This window comes from Propithecus coquereli, unplaced genomic scaffold (genome assembly GCF_000956105.1).
Source record: "Propithecus coquereli isolate 6110/MARCELLA unplaced genomic scaffold, Pcoq_1.0 Scaffold273, whole genome shotgun sequence".
Classification (NCBI taxonomy): Eukaryota; Metazoa; Chordata; class Mammalia; order Primates; family Indriidae; genus Propithecus; species Propithecus coquereli.
Genome location: NW_012148319.1, coordinates 852,881 through 868,930, shown reverse-complemented (window position 1 = coordinate 868,930; position 16,050 = coordinate 852,881). Strand labels below are relative to the sequence as shown.

Genomic DNA, 16,050 nt, shown 5'->3' with positions numbered 1-16,050 from the left:
TAACCTCCTTATTTGACAAATACTGTAAGAAGAATTCCGTTTGGGGGGTTAAGAAAGTGTGCCGTATACTTTATATGTTACACTGATGTCAGGGGATATAAATTATAATTACAGGCATTATTATTCAGAGATGCTGTAGCTCCTGACTTCTGTATCCAAGCCTCACTCCTTGCATGGGCACCTCGTAGACTTACTGGGCTGCGACAAAGGAAATCTCCTATCAGCCTGTCTGGGTAGCTAAGAACTGTTTTCAGTAATAAGAAAACTATCCTGATAAATCAGATACTTGCATGTCTTTAAAACGTCTGTTTTACTGTTTCTTCTAAGATTTTGTTCTCCATCTGCTTTGAGGAAAGCAGATAGATTTCAGCATGGCTTTATAATAAATCTTCTCGAGGAGGGACTAGCATTAACATTTGTGTAGGTTCTTTTTCATCTTAATCCAACCTTAGTTAATAATCAGAAATTTCTACATAGTGGGTAAGAAGATGTAATTAACCCTTTGACCTCAGAATCTTAATTGGCGCCTGTTGAAAACAGTGGGCAGTTGAAAAAAAATTAAAAAGTAGCCTGCAGTGATTGAATAGCACAGTATATAATAGCTTTCTCGATTCAAAATTTTAAAAAATTCCACAGAACTTTCAGATTAATCACATTTGGTTTCCAAAACTAACTGACTGAATGTTTCCTTCCTCCTCCCACCTTTTTAAATGGAGATGCCCAAATTAAACCAACATTGATCCTGCTCTTCAAACTTTTCTAAGTGGCAAAATACGACTAGCTGTAGACCGGGACAACCCGGAATCAGAAGGTAATGGCTACGTGGAAAGTGACCTTGTGAATCCACTTTAGAGCTGATTTCATATCACATTCTTTATTTGAAAGGTAATCAAACCAGAGTTAGGGACATTTGTCTCAGACTATAGATATAATTGACCAAAACAATAAGCATAAAAGTGAAAAATATGGTTAATTACCCAGTTGTTTTTTTTAACCCCTGTGATGACTAACAACTATTCTGACTAGTTGTTTCTCCCCCTACCAAATTGGCTGTTATTTTTAATTGAATTGACTGGATCTCTTTGTGTCATGTAGACATAGACTCATTTTAATCTCACCAGGAAATTGGAACATGTGTTGAAGCCTCTGTTTTTGCCAAACAAAACTGGCCAGTCCTTAGATCTCTGCTGCTTAATAGCATCAGATGTTTAGCCCCCAGATATTCCTTCCCTGCTATAGTGTCCAAATCTCCTCACGTATTTTAGTGAGTATGTGAGATCTGAACCTGATATTGAAAATCATAATCCCTGTTAGTTAGAAAGTAAAAGATAGGTGTAGATGGCAAATGACATATCTTTTTAGGAAGAGCACTAGATGCTTTGGAGTACTAGAAAAGAATCCACTCTAACTCTGATGTTCTAAATCTCAGGAGCTATCCCAGACCAAATTAGAAATGAGTGATATCTGAATCTGCAAATGATCTCATAGCTCCATAAACAGGACTCTTTGAGAACATAATTTCTATCATTTTTAGTCATTATGGCATGTGTGATACAAGGGAAAGGAAGCATTGAGCTTGGAGGTAGAACTAGATTTAGATAGTCTTGATAGAGCAGTTGTTAAGTGCTGGCTAAACATAGATAAATAGTCATTGCCCTGCTGTTGAGAAAGTCAGTCTAGTTGGTAACTAAATCAGCCAACCAGGACTATACAATGCCATAAATGCTTTAATGGTATTATAGGAGTGCAGAAGATTTCATCCACACTCTGCCTGCTCACAGCTGCCTGATCTTATTCAGCCACTTAGGCTCTCTGTGACTCAGTTTCCTCACCTATAAAATAGGATATTATCCCCACACCAGCTTCATCAGTCTTTTCTGCTTCCAACTAGCCTTCCAACTGTCCCTTGTCTCCATAGCAGTCCTCCTGTGATCTGTGTTGTCACTCTGATTTGACAGTGGCATGTTAAGGTTTGAGTAGATGGCTTACACAGTTCTCTGTGATTATGTGCCGTGTCATGGCTATAGGTTGAATGGAAAACCTAACAAGGCCCTTTTCTCCAAGGAAACAGGTGGTCAAATTAGGGGAGGGTCCTAACTCTCATGAATCATCCCCAGGGGACAACTTCTTTGAAGTAAAAACATATCGAAATGAGATCCTTCCCAAACTTGTAGGAAGGAAAGTTCTCTCCCTCTGCATGGGTTCAAAGTGAGCTCCCACTATACCATACTCTGCGTCTGAGAGGTTCTATCTGACAAGGCTCCAGAGAGTTTGGCAGTTTTGTCAAAGGTAAGGAGCCCAGTTCTCTCAGACAGTATTTTATTCCCCATAGCTGGTCCCAGAGGACATATTACAGAACAGAGGTGACCAGGTGACCTCTTGTGGAAGTAATTTAGGAACTGAACTCTCTTGTCATCCCACCTCCCCTTTGTCCTCTAACCCCATGGTGGAGATTCTGTCATTTGAACAGAGAGTTCAAAAGCAAGTGATGATGTTTAAAAAGTCATAAGCTGCCTCTTATTATACATATTTTAACTTCAGAAATACTGTGAATATTTATATTTTCATTAATTCACACATATCAATTACAGAATCTTTATTTTTAGTGGAAGGCAGTATAGTTAGTTCTTGGGTCTGACTGACAGGGTTCAAATTCAAACTCCAAACTAGGAGATAGGCTTGTTGCCTAACTTCAGTAAGACTCAATTCCCTTGCATGTAAAATGTAGATAAATGTAAAATGCAGAATGTATAAGAACTTTATATAGTACTTGTGAAAATTAAAAGACAGTATGTGCAAACTGCTTAGCACATATTGCTTAATAAATATAAGATGTTATTATTGTACTGTCCTAACTAAAGCCTTGTCTGTCATGTAATTTGCTCTTTTATGGAGCAATATAATGTGACTTTTGAATTGTTTTCAGAACCCAGTAAATCAGAGAAAGGGATTGGGTGCCACCTACAATGTTTGACTAGTGGGGCAGTGAAAATGGGTCAGGAAGCATAGAAATACAAATTCTTACATATATGTACATATAAATATGTACACACATACATACATATATAAATATTTATAATTTGTATATGTATACATATTTCCTCCCCAAATTCAGTATTTTAGGAGACGTAAATTATTGCTAGGATTTGAGGAGGCACATATTTCCAACTAAATTTCACACACTTCTACCTTTCTATATTTTAAAAATTATGTCATTAATTTAGTGTTTCCATGTACTTTGTTCCTAGTGCAGGGATCTTGTATTTGCAAATTCACAATCCTTGTTAACATCAGTAATCTTTAAAACTTCTTTTCTTATGCAAGTAGCACTCGTGTAACCTACTTTGTTAAAAAGTAAATAAAGCCAAACAAAAGATGTGAGGATGATGGAAGGCATAAAATGCACTTGGTGCAAGAATTCGAAACAAATTTATTCTCAATCTGAGGGGCATATTGCAGTTGGAGTTCATGATGATTTACACCATTCATCAAACTGAAAATGCTACCTTCCATTTGTAAAGTAAACTGAGGTTTTAGGAGTTACAGATGATGTGTAGCTTCTCTCTCTCTCTCTCTCTCTCTTTCTTTCTTTCTTTCTTTTGTTCATTCATTCGTTCGTTCATTCTTTCTCCCTTTGTTTTCATTTCAGGAGTTGATAGAAACTAGATCTATTACTAAAACTTTAATATTGAGTTTTGTAAAACAGGATTTCAGTCTGTAAGTTTTCAGCCCATAAACATTTACTCATAATGTATTGACTTTCCTTATTTGTTCTAACCATGGGCACTGGGAGTGAGGAGGGCATAATTCTTTATTAATTAGCAAATCATTGATGCCCATAGTAGTTCAAGTGGTGATTTCACTTGCTTTTCGTATAGGAACCCCTTTTTTCTTTCGTTGCATTACAATCTTCATTCCTGTTCAGCTATCTAACAGAGAATCTTGCTGATTTAATCTCAGTAACCACTGAATCCAAAAAAAAATAAAGATGACATCTCATAAATGACCTTATTTTATATGTGAATGTAATGTGTCTTGATCAAAATGACAGAGACATAAGGAAGTCCCTAAAATAAAGCAAAGCTTGTAGTCTTAATTCAGGCCTTTTTTTTTTTTTTTTTTTTTGAGACAGAGTCTCACTCTGTTGCCCTGGGTAGAGTGCCGTGGCGTCAGCCTAGCTCACAGCAACCTCAAACTCCTGGGCTCAAGCGATCCTCCTGCATCAGCCTCCCGAGTAGCTGGGACTACAGGCATGCACTACCATGCCCGACTAATTTTTTCTATATATTTTTAGTTGTCCATCTAATTTCTTTCTATTCTTAGTAGAGACGGGGTCTCCCTCTTGCTCAGGCTGGTTTCGAACTCCTGAGCTCAAATGATCCACGCGCCTCGGCCTCCCAGAGTGCTAGGATTACATGCGTGAGCCACCGCGCCCGGCCTAAGGCCTTTAATTTGTATGTAATGCAATACTAAAAGATCTCAGGACTTTTGTTAAACATGAAGAAAAAATGGTCTTAAATTCAATGTTCTTTTCTTCTTTTGTCCATTGCTCTGTTAATGAAATATTCATCATGTATATTTATTAACCTATTCATTTGTTTATTTTTTCCTGCAGTCCCTGGATGGCTTTGTATTTGCACTAAATCAAGAAGGAAAATTTTTGTACATTTCCGAAACAGTCTCCATCTACCTAGGCCTCTCACAAGTAAGTAAAATAATTTAGATTCTTGGTGGTGATGGTGAAGGCTCCTTCAGGTTTATGCTTTTCCTTCTTTAAGGAATATTCTGTTTAGCATGAATTATCAAATTTAGTATTTAATGGCTCTACCCAACTCTTCTCTCAAAGTCAGCGAGAAACCTGTGTGTCATTGTTGCACGTTCAGAATAAACTTGTGCTCAAAAACTTTATTCCCGCACCCCATTGCCCCCCAAAGGATCATTATTAATTTATTGAGAACAAATGAAGTTTCTTTCCTTGGTTGTTTTGAACTTTGAAACCTCTGTGCCTGGTAGGAAAGGGACATACTAATAGTGCTTCCCTTGTGTCCTATTACTGGATGTTTATGGAGTACCCTGCATTATCCTGGGAGCTGACACAATGGCAGGAGTCACTTGGAGTCAAGAAATGCTGAAAGATACCATTAAAATGTGTTGCAAGGAGGGTTCCAGTAAGGATATATTTTGCTGCCTTTGCAAATGCTTCTTAATGCTGAAAGACAATTTCATAAAATAAGATAGCCTTTCATTATTTGCCATGTAATTACACACACATGTTTGTTGGAGGGTAAAAGAAAAGAAAATGGAGGCTGATGGGGCAGGGACAAAATCCTGAATGTTAGTTCTGGATATTTCCCTGGAATACAAAAATTTTAGCTTCAGTAGATTCCAAGACACAGGCTGCATCTACTGAATGCCAAAATATCCTGAAGCAAAGTTTGCAATTCAGCTAATTATCCAGATGTTTTCTCCATAAAAATGCTGAACATCTGGGTATTTGTGCCCATACAGGTGATTGGCTGAGTTTGACCCTTTTCATCTGGTGATTTGGCATGTGGAAAATATAGCCTTGGTGGGAGGGATTTTGTCTCTGTGTGATGATCTGCCAAGTTGGATAATCTACCTCTCATTCAGTTGCCCCTTGAAGCTAAAGACGGAGATAAGATTTGTCTCTCTCCTTTTAAGTAGGACCCACCCCAGACTCATTGCTTCTGAAAGTTGGCACAGCTCTAAGGAGACATCCAGCACGGCTGGAACCTTTTGGCTGTTAGTGAGTTTGCTGGGTAATAGCTAAATCAAGAAAGACATTGGGAAATAATAAGGAGGGAGATCTGGCATTTGAGGAAGGTTGGGGGAGGAGGAGAAACACTGCCAAATTTGATTATTTACTGTTGAGAATCCAAACACAAGGGTCCGGTCTGTTAATGCTTCCTTGAAGAACATGTAAACTACTGGCTGTAGTACATAGAGTAATTCAGTTTTACGTGGATTTTAGCAAACCAAATGACAGAAGCCGAGCTATTGTTAACTCAGTATTAATATTCTTGTATCTCATTGAAATCTCTGGTTTTGTAATAGCCTTTAATAGACTTTAAGCCTTGTCTTAGTCTGTCTGGGATGTGGTATTGAGAATCTTCGATTTTGAAATTGGTGCGCCACCATGTTGCTAATGTTCTATAGAACTGGAAACACCACTGTTTGTTCTGCAGTGCCCATGTTCATCTGTTTTATGCAGAATATCCAGCAAAGTTTAATAAGCCAGTAAGGAAGAAGGATGAATAATTAGTTTAAGCAGGTAAATGCTAATTAGGGAACTCCTGAAAAGCATCCATTATATACTAGCTCAAAACACATTTTACAGCCCTGGTTAGTGGTGTAATCCAAATTCTGTCAAGGCAACTGCATTTTCTGTAATTGAGATGTGTATGTTTGCTTTGCATAACAGATGGCTCTGTATGCTTAGACTGATAGCTAGGAAAATAATAATTGCATTATTCTGGCCAAAAGAATATTAGCTCTTGGGTTTTGGCCATTTCAGTCAGTCCTCCTGCCAGCACAGCATATGCACATATATGGATTAGATTTTCAAGGAAATTGATGCATCTGGAATAGTGTGGCCATCTGAAATATCATCTGTTCAAGAAAATTTTGGCTTTAACCCTGTGCTGGTTTCTCCTTAAAAGCAGTTTATTTTACTGCTTCTCCACTGTATCATTAAGTCAGTCTTTTCCCAAAATCTGAGACAAATAATTGAGATTTCCACAGAATAAGGCAGCTACGTAGATATGGTACAGTATCTGGCAACTTTTGTGCAGTCAGTCCCTGCTTTGATATGTAATGGATTTTAAAAGGCCTACCAATAGTCATCATCTTAACTTATCAGGGGCAGACCCTGGGTGAAATGTGCTGTTGCCTTCTCCTGTGGTGGATGTGTTCAGTGTTGGCAGAAATTGTCAAATATGAGGTGATGAGGTATGAGACAGAGGTCTTCCTTTGGCAGCATTACACAACTGAAATGATGAAAGGTAAATCAGTACAAAATGACGTGTGCATATACCAATTTATATACTTAGAAGTCAAAACTAAAGTTTAAGAATAGTTCTGGGTTAGCATGAAAATAAACTGATAAGAGCATGGTATGTTTTTAAATGCCCAAAGCATGAGGAGGAAAAATCTATGCTAAAACTTCAGGAAAGAGTTTCAACCCAGTTAAAGTTCTAAGTCCTAATAGGAAAATTGAGATCCTAACTCTTCAAATTTCTTCAGTGCTCTTTTTCAGTTGTGGGGGTCGTGGGGTGCTCAAGGGTAATATACAAAGTAAATATACTCTAAGTTATTCAATTAAACATTTGCTCTTTGACAAATACACACACATACCCCCATACCCTTAATTAAATGCAGACCAAATGCTTTGCTTGTGTTCTACAACTTTGGCTAAATTGTTATTCCATCAAATTCTAGATAGTGATAAGGAGTCTATAAATTTATGGTTTCTCCTTTCCTTTTTAAATATTTTTGTTAAATAGAGACAATGTGTAACTGTATCATTAAAAACTTGTCAGTGAAATTTTTGAGGAATATTGCTCGCATGTCAGTTTGGTAGTCAGAGCATAGCTGTATCTGCATTTCCGACTCTCAGGATATTTCTTCCTCAGTTTTATTTTCTTTCAACATGTAAATAAATGTGGTGGCTTTAAAATGGCTTATGCTCAGGAAAGAATTAGGATTCTTTTTTGGCTCATGAGAAAACAAAGTAGGGAAACTTCTGCTGAGCTCTGTTATGTAGCATGAGTAGAGAGACAGCAGATTTTCTCTTCCACTCCATTGCGTGGAACAGCTCCTGGTGTCCAGAATGCTTGCATGCTGGGTGTTGTCTTTAAAGTGTTCTCATATTACTGTGATGATGGGAACAACGTGAACGATGATGATGTCTGAACCTCCTCAGCAGCCCTTTGACTTTGCCCTTTTGGCTTTATATGTAAAAAATATATATTTTAACTTGAACTCCAAAAAGTAGCTTCAGGTTATAGAAGTATGCATTGTTGACTTGCTTTCCTGTGTAAAAATGATTCCCAGTTACTCACCATGAAGCCTTATCTTAAAGGAAGATCCAAACATACTGATACTGAGTTTGGTTTGCATAGAGATTAAATGACTTCTTATACTGGTGATGGCATTCAGGGCTGTTAAAGACATTATAGCTGCTCTCTAGCAGCTATAACCGAACAGGCAGAAGTGAAATGAAGAAAGAACACAGAGTGGGTTTCCTAACACTGAAAATGTAGCAATGATACATAGCCAACTTTTATGAAATCTTTTCCAAAATGTAAAGGGCTTAATCACTAGAGAATCCAAAAAGACTTTGCATGATAAATAAAAAGCATTTCTAGTTGATACAGGATTTAAAGCTTAGAGAAATATGTGTTGGCTTATACCCTCCTCTTTCCACAAAGGATTTGAAATAGCTTACATAAACACATATGATAAAAATAATGTCAAAATAGAACTAAGGACTGGGAAAAAAAGATAAACAAAAGTAGATAATCTATTACCACATAGAGGAACATAAAAAGAGGCTTATAGAAAGGGCTACCAATGGTCTAATAAACCTTCAGTTTTAGCTATGAGCTTCATGGTAGCCAAGGCAAAAAGGGAAATATAGTGAACTGTCAAAAATAAGGAAGCATTGCTTCTTAAGGAAAGCCAAGTTTTTCTGGAACTGAAATCTAAAAATAAGTCTCCCATAGGATTTCTTTAGAGGTTAACATATAGATTATAACAAACTGATTTACTTCTACTCAAGTCCACATTCACAGCAAGGCTGTAATGATGCACATAGCAAACACGAACACATGTATTACAAATATCATAAACAGGCAGAGCCCAGTCCTCCCTCAGCCATGGGTGTGCTAAACACCATTTGGAAGGTGACATTCTGTTTTGGCATCCAGGCCTAACAGTAGCATTGACTAGTTTGGTGGTTTACACAGTTTCAAATCAACTTTTCTTCACCCACACCCAGATCCTACATTTTCTTCTAAATCTCTCTGAGAAATTCAGCGTTATAATTGCCAGAAGCAGAGAACATGGGACTCGGTTAGCCAGAGGATGCAAATGGACCCCCATCTTCTGAAAACACTTTCCCCTGAAAATGAGGTGAAGGATGATGATTCAGATGCACACCTGTGCCAGCAAAAATGGTTTCAAGTTGGCATCAAGTCCTGTTTACAGCAAAATGGGATCTAGAGCAAATAGGAAATCAACACATTTATGGTATGATGTCATTGGAATGCCCTTCATGCTCACTAAAGCCTCTGTTGAAGTGTGTTCTGGTCACCCCCCACTGCCTCCAGTGCCCAGCATGCATATAATGAGTCACTTCCCTTCTTCTCACCAAGTCCCCACCCTCATATAAGACATTTCCTGGCTATTGTAAGCCAGCCAGAAGGTAGCTGCAGACAAGGTTACAAATTGGCTTGATTCAAGGCAGCTTGCTGAAAGGGTCAGGGTGGCTGCCCAAATAAGAGCTAATAGAGGTGAAGGTGAAAAGGGGTAAATGGTTGTTTTAAATTTGGTCTTTTTTTTTTTTTTTAAGCCTTGCAGATGTATTTACCATAAACTCCTTTCCCCATCCTGTTGTTCATCTCCATATTTTAGATTTCTCTGCATTTGTTATATAGAATGGCAAATAAAATTACAGCTACAGCACACAAGTACAAGGTCAAATAAATGACAGAGCTCAGTCTATTTGTGAAGCTATTCTGAAAGGGAACCATGGTGCCAAATGTGGTTTATTTGAATAATAAAGAAGAATTAGATTCCCCTGATAACTTGGCTGAGGGCCAATAAATCACTGGAGGTTAAAGATGCTTTGCAACTGCCATGTCTTTCTTTTGCTTTTCCAAAGTGCAAGCCTCAACTCTTCCATTCTGTGTTTTTCAATGCAAATCAAGTTGAGGTTAGTATGTGGTTAATACTCTTGCTTCCGTGCTTGTAAAAGATACATGTATTTCTTTAGTGGGGTGAATCTTTAGTGGGGTGAAAAAAAGAAGATATTAGCTTTCCTTACAAGTTATTACTCTTGTCTGGCATCATCACATCCTAGAGAGCTGGAATATAAAGACAAAAAAGGTATTATTTCAACACAGCAGAGGGCTTACAGTGATGAAGCCAGGTGTTAGCATTTTTGCAGTTGGTGTTCTAAATTTATGCAATGCTAGGGAAATTGGGGTTCTTCTAATAAATGAATTCAAATAGTGCTTTATGGCCCCCGCTTTTTTAACGTCTTTCAAGTAGGCATACCTTAAGTTTTTAAAAAAGAAGAAAAAGGTGTAATTCTCTGTAGCTTGTAAGCCCCCCCCAACCCCCGCAAGCAAGTCTGCATTTTTCTCCTGTACACTAATCATAAAAAGTTCATCACTTCTGGATGTAACAAAGAAAAATGCCCTTTGAATGTGGAAGCTCTGAGGGTTTGGAGACTATTGAGAAAATAAAAGTATCAAAATAATTCAGAAACAGTACAAGGCACAGTGGCACATTATCAATTTACAACATTTAAATTGATAAATGCTTGGTGGTGAAGGCCTACAAGGGCACTTTGAAAAGCAAATAGCGATCTGGTGAAGAAATTGATTTTTCCCCCCCGAAAATGACTGCATGATGCATCATTTGACTGCATGCTGTCCGAGTGCTTGACAGAGATAATCTCAGCAATCCCACGGGTGACCTTATCGTTCTCACCAGGGCAACTTTGTCTACGTTCTGACTTTGTGCATGTCAAGGTTCCTCCCGGCAGGATCCTTGGGGGAAAAAGTTCCTCTGTTCGATCCAGATATTGAACTGCTCACTCTCACTCTTCCCACTCTTCCCCCTTTTCCTTCCACTCCACCCTCCCAAATAGGCAAACACGCCTCTTTATTTCATCCATAATTATGAATGAACCAGGCAGAAGAATACAGCTCTGCACTCTGTGTCTTTGTTGAAGCCCCTATTACTTTGTAGTTCACATAGTTCTTAGGTGACAATCTATATTGGCAGGGACCATTTTATCTGAAAGAGTAGGAAAATTTCCTAACATTCTCCTACAGTGCGTTGCTACCTTAAGCAACATAGAAAAAGCTAACCAATTTCTTCCCTGTACTTGCAGGGTTTTTTTTTTTCCTCCCCTATAGTCTTTACACAGAAATCCTCTGAAACTGTCTTAATTCACACATGTTAGTTTCTAAGAATATTGTTCTCTCACCATCCAGTGATTCTAGGTATTTCTTTTATAACTTTAAAATTATGTAACAGTGACGTAAGAGCCAGATATCAAGTCACCCTGTGCTATTTGACTTTAAATCCCGGTGTCAGCTTCTTTGTAGAGATCTGATGTAATCCATGAGGCTTCTTCAAGACCACTGCTATTTGCAAAGAATTGTTCTTCCGGAGAGAAATAATTGACAATTTTTTAGGCTTAACATTTTTCTGTTGATATACATGGACATGTGTATGTCTGTTGATCAGTAATCTTCCTGCCACACAGCTTGTCATTGGTAATTACAATTTTTGATTAGCCACTTCTTGAAAGCGGCAAATACCCTGCCTGGTTTGGCCCCCTGAAGCTACAGTCCCCACTGCCTTTGACACCCTCAGTTCACCATATTCAGCCCCTTTTACCTCCTTCTTTCATGCACAACATTAATTCTGAGTGAACAAGACGTGCTTCCTTGCTTTTGACAAGATTTGCTGCAGTCTCATGCGACAAAAACCCAACACTCATTCCAGATTCAGAAAGTAGGATTTATAACAGCATTTTAATTTAATGTTGGATGTCGAACATATAAAGAGATCACAGTAGTACTAGAGCTGAAAATTGATGCCTTTTTTATTAGTGTCCTCTCAGAAGTGGGTGAGACGCTGTTTGTGCAATGGAGCACAGAGCAGCACAGTCAGATGAATGAGGATATGCTATCTGCAAGGAATCATATTTCAAGCCACTGTCGGCCTCTATTGATGTGCTCAGAGTTGAAAGGTTATGCTAGTAAATGCCATTCGAATTTCCAGCATTAGAAATCGGTAGAATAATCTGCTGGCTGTCACTTTATGCTCACCCTAAATGCACTGTGTGAGGATGTTTTTCTTATTTTAACTCCAAATTAATTTCTTATTACCGGTGCATTTCTTTCTCTCCTCCATGCTTTCATCAGTGCCCAAATGGGGCTGATTTTTAACAGGTCTTCAGAGTAGACCAATATCTGCGAAAGAAAAGGAAAGAAATATGCATCATTGTACGTGAGAATCATGTTATTCTTATTTATTCCTTTGAATATACTTTACCAGACAGTGAGGCTAAAACACAGGAAGTTTGTGCAAAGGGAGATTTTCTTGTTAGACTGAATCACAGAATCTGAGGCCAATTCAAGATAGGCTTACCATTTTCAAATGTACGAATTGAAGACCTTCTGCATTGCTTCTTAATTTCTGGAGTTAAAGTGAGCAAGAGAAAAAAGGAAGATAGAATATTCTTCATTTTATGGATCAGGAAATCTTAAGTCAGAAAAAAAAATACTTTGTAAGGAGCTAGCTCATTTTATTTGTGTGGATAAAACAGTATTTCCAGATTCATTTTTGAAGTAGAGCACTGAGCAAAAGTAAGATTAAGAAAATTTAGTCATCATTCTAAGTCTGTAATTTATTCATTTTTAAATAATGAAACGGTGTTTTTCTGAATTAACCCATGTATTATTCATGCAGGCATTGGCAATGTAATGTCCCTGGTTTTCTGGAAAGCAATATACATTTCTTTGCCTGACAAGCAATATTTTCTATATGGTATTAATTTAATGGCTTATTTTATTATGCAAAATTGGAAAGTAAAGATAATTTTTGTCCATAATGTAATGCTTATATAGGCAATATATGCAAAATAATACCTCTACACTTAAGCCAGCTATCCTTTCTCAGTTAGCCTGGACCCTATGAGAATGATGAGTGAATGCAAACTGCTCATATGAAGAATAAGAAATAACTTGACCTTCTGGGAAGGAGGTCATAAAATCATTACATTCATGTGAAATCCAAATTTCATTTCTTCACACACACATTCAATCTATATTGGGTTTTACCTCTTATATAAGAAGACATGGTTTTTATGACAGGAGTAACATGGCAACAATTTCAGTGATAATTTCAGTTGGAATATAATAAGGAAATTGACTTTAGGGTTTTGCATAAGTTCTAGAACTAGGCTGATAACCTGAAAATTGATGCTAGTTTTAGACAACAAATTCCTCGTGGTTTTTATCTTTCCTCTCCTCACTCCCTCCTTTGGATGACTGTCTAAAGAGGTAATCTCTTTTTCTTAGAATTATCAGTTTTAAAAAGACTGATAGCAATTGTTGGAATTATTCAAAGTATCTTTTGATGCATTTTTGTATAAATATATATGTCTATTCACATGCCTATATACATATATAAATATATACAATTGGTTTCTTTCCGATTTGGTTGTCATGCCTACTGCATTTTTGTATGCAGATATAAATAATTTCCAAAATGATTCACTAAAACAGCAAACCAGGTTTTCTTCTGGGTGTCTCCTCCTCCTTTCTCAGCCTCTTACAGTTGCAAATTTACCACATTCAATAATAAGACAAAAACTTTCTCTGATGCTGTTAATTTTTAATGTGCTGGCAGATTAAATCTATTACTTTCAACAATGCAACTATGCAAACTTTTGGAGAACAAAAAAATGTATGCAGAAAGAAGTTTTCCCTGGGAAGAAATAATATGGTCTAAGATTGGGTGTTTTCAGAGTAATTTGAGGCCCTTGGCAAAGGGAACAGAATACCTATGGGCCAAGTATAGCATTTGGCGAATCTCAGATGTCAGTAATACAGCATTAGGATATCAAGTAAAGAATTGTAGATGTCATTTAGTTTTTCATCTAGGTTTTGGAGAAGAAAGTTTACGTTGAGAAACATCCTCTCTTTTGGTCTTCTCTCCCCAAAGGAAGCATTGTTTTAAGACCACAGGCTATCCCTCTTTAGCACTGCTTTGCTATGGAAACAATAGAAAATTTGCTCTCCATTAGGAAAGAGCTAAAGCTTCAAGAAACATACACATAGGGGATAGTTTCACAGACCTCTAAGTTTTATTATCTTTCTGTAGACTTGCATGAGTTTGTTCCTACTTTAGTAGATACTTACATCTGGTTAATCCAAGTCCCTAATTGTTAGACTTTTTTTTTTCTTTTAGGAGCTTAAAAAACATTTGCACTAAATGTGCTCGTCCATAAATATAAGGGAGCCACAGAGAAATGTTTCCAGAAAATAGGAATGATAGTGCTAGCTCAGATCCGGCTCTTTCCCATGAAATGTACAGGCTTGCTTTGTTTTAAGAAATGTTAAGGCTAACAAAATCACCAAATGACTAAATAAAAGATTATTTGTATTACAATTCAAATGTGGTATTTGTGTTGCTTTAAATGTTGAGCTCTTTTCTTGCCTTTAAATGTCTGTGTAGAGAATTGCTATGTAATGGATGAAATCAAAAGGGGGTGAAGGAAAGAGAGAGGGACACAAAAATGAAAGTGTTCAGAGGCATTTCATTTTAAGATCAATCTGCAATGACAATGGAAAATGAGATTCTGTTGTCAGACAACTTTTTAAGATCCCTGCTAGTAAGCATAAGCGTCTCCTTAGACTTGCTTGCCAAGTGTAATGGGAATATTGTTTGCAACTTGGTCATCTGGAAGAGGAAAACACGACCAGACTGTTCACACTAGTTGTTCAGGATCATTTCAAAGTGCCGTGCAGCATAGGTTTTACATGCTTGTGATATCCTGTCCACATATTTGTATGAATTAGAAAAGTCTACACATCCTTGAGGACGGAAGATGCAAATTCAAGGAAAATAAGAGGTGAGACTGAGAACCAATTCCCTGAAATAATAATAAAAAAAAACCATAATTTCTCCAGTTCATTAATTAAAATTGACATTGCAGGGTTTGCAAAGACCAGGAAAGGACCGTGCCATTCCACTACATTTCAAAACCTTTTCACTTGAGCAGACAAGTAAATCATGCAATTACTGGGACTCATTGAGCTCTTTAGTACACGGGCCTGCAGCCTTGGCTGTAGCATACATTGAAATTAGAGGAGTTGAACTGAAGATATTTCTAAAATGTCACAACTGCTCGGTGACACTGGATGATATGTTTATCCTTTCATTATCACCAAGAACACCTGGGGCGGTGCTCAGGAAATCAGATAGTGGCTTTTAAAATAATTATAAAAGAAGCATAGATTAGCAAACTGAGGGGAAAACAGACAATCCTGAATCACGATGTTACTAATTTTGAACTGTTTGGGGGCATCAGCTTCCAAGTCACAACAGTGTAATAACTGACTGCAACTGTCAGCAGTACTGAGGAGAGAGAGTGCCAAGTATGAGTATTTCTGAAAAGCAAATGTTTCCTGGAGATGAAATCCAAGCATTCATTTTCTGTTTATAAAATTAAGGCACTCTGTTGGTGGTGTTTCCTATTGTCAGTTTCTGGCTAGGTCCTTTTGTCTGTTAGAAATTCAGTCTTTGGAGAAGCAGGAGAGAGAGCTCTGGACTGGCATCCAGGAGACCGGGTTCTGGTCTTGCCTCTGCTGCTAATCAGGCCAGTGACCTTGAAGCAGCCTGAATCTTCATTTTTCTTAAGTGTGAAATGAAAGGGCGATTTCTCAGGCTCCTTCTTTAAAATGTGTGCTCTCTGCAATTCATCCAGTACTGGACATTTTTTCTTATGCACTGGGGTAGGGGTGGGGGAGGGGAGCCTGGAAGAAGCAGGCTATTTTATTTTTAACCTTCAAAGGAATTTAGTTGAGCAGATGCTACCCTGAACTAGTCAGAGTAGAAAAGAAATGATATGGCTTTTAAAGGGCACATCTAGCATATCTACTGGGGTAAAGTAATTCTGGCAATGCTTCAAAGGATATAACTTTTGATGGTAAAGTAGGTAGGCTATGGAATGAAATCACATATGGCAGGCTGTCAAAGTCGCCTACACTTTCAGTACATTTA

General features: G+C 37.6%; 1 protein-coding gene across 1 annotated transcript in view; it reads left to right on the top strand.

The window, feature by feature from the left end:
- Positions 1–16,050, top strand: part of NPAS3 (neuronal PAS domain protein 3) — an 855,986-nt gene that overhangs the window by 621,873 nt on the left and 218,063 nt on the right. Inside the window, 1 exon segment of the mRNA XM_012647885.1 lies at positions 4,616–4,705. Within this exon segment, the coding sequence (XP_012503339.1) occupies positions 4,616–4,705 (90 nt within the window).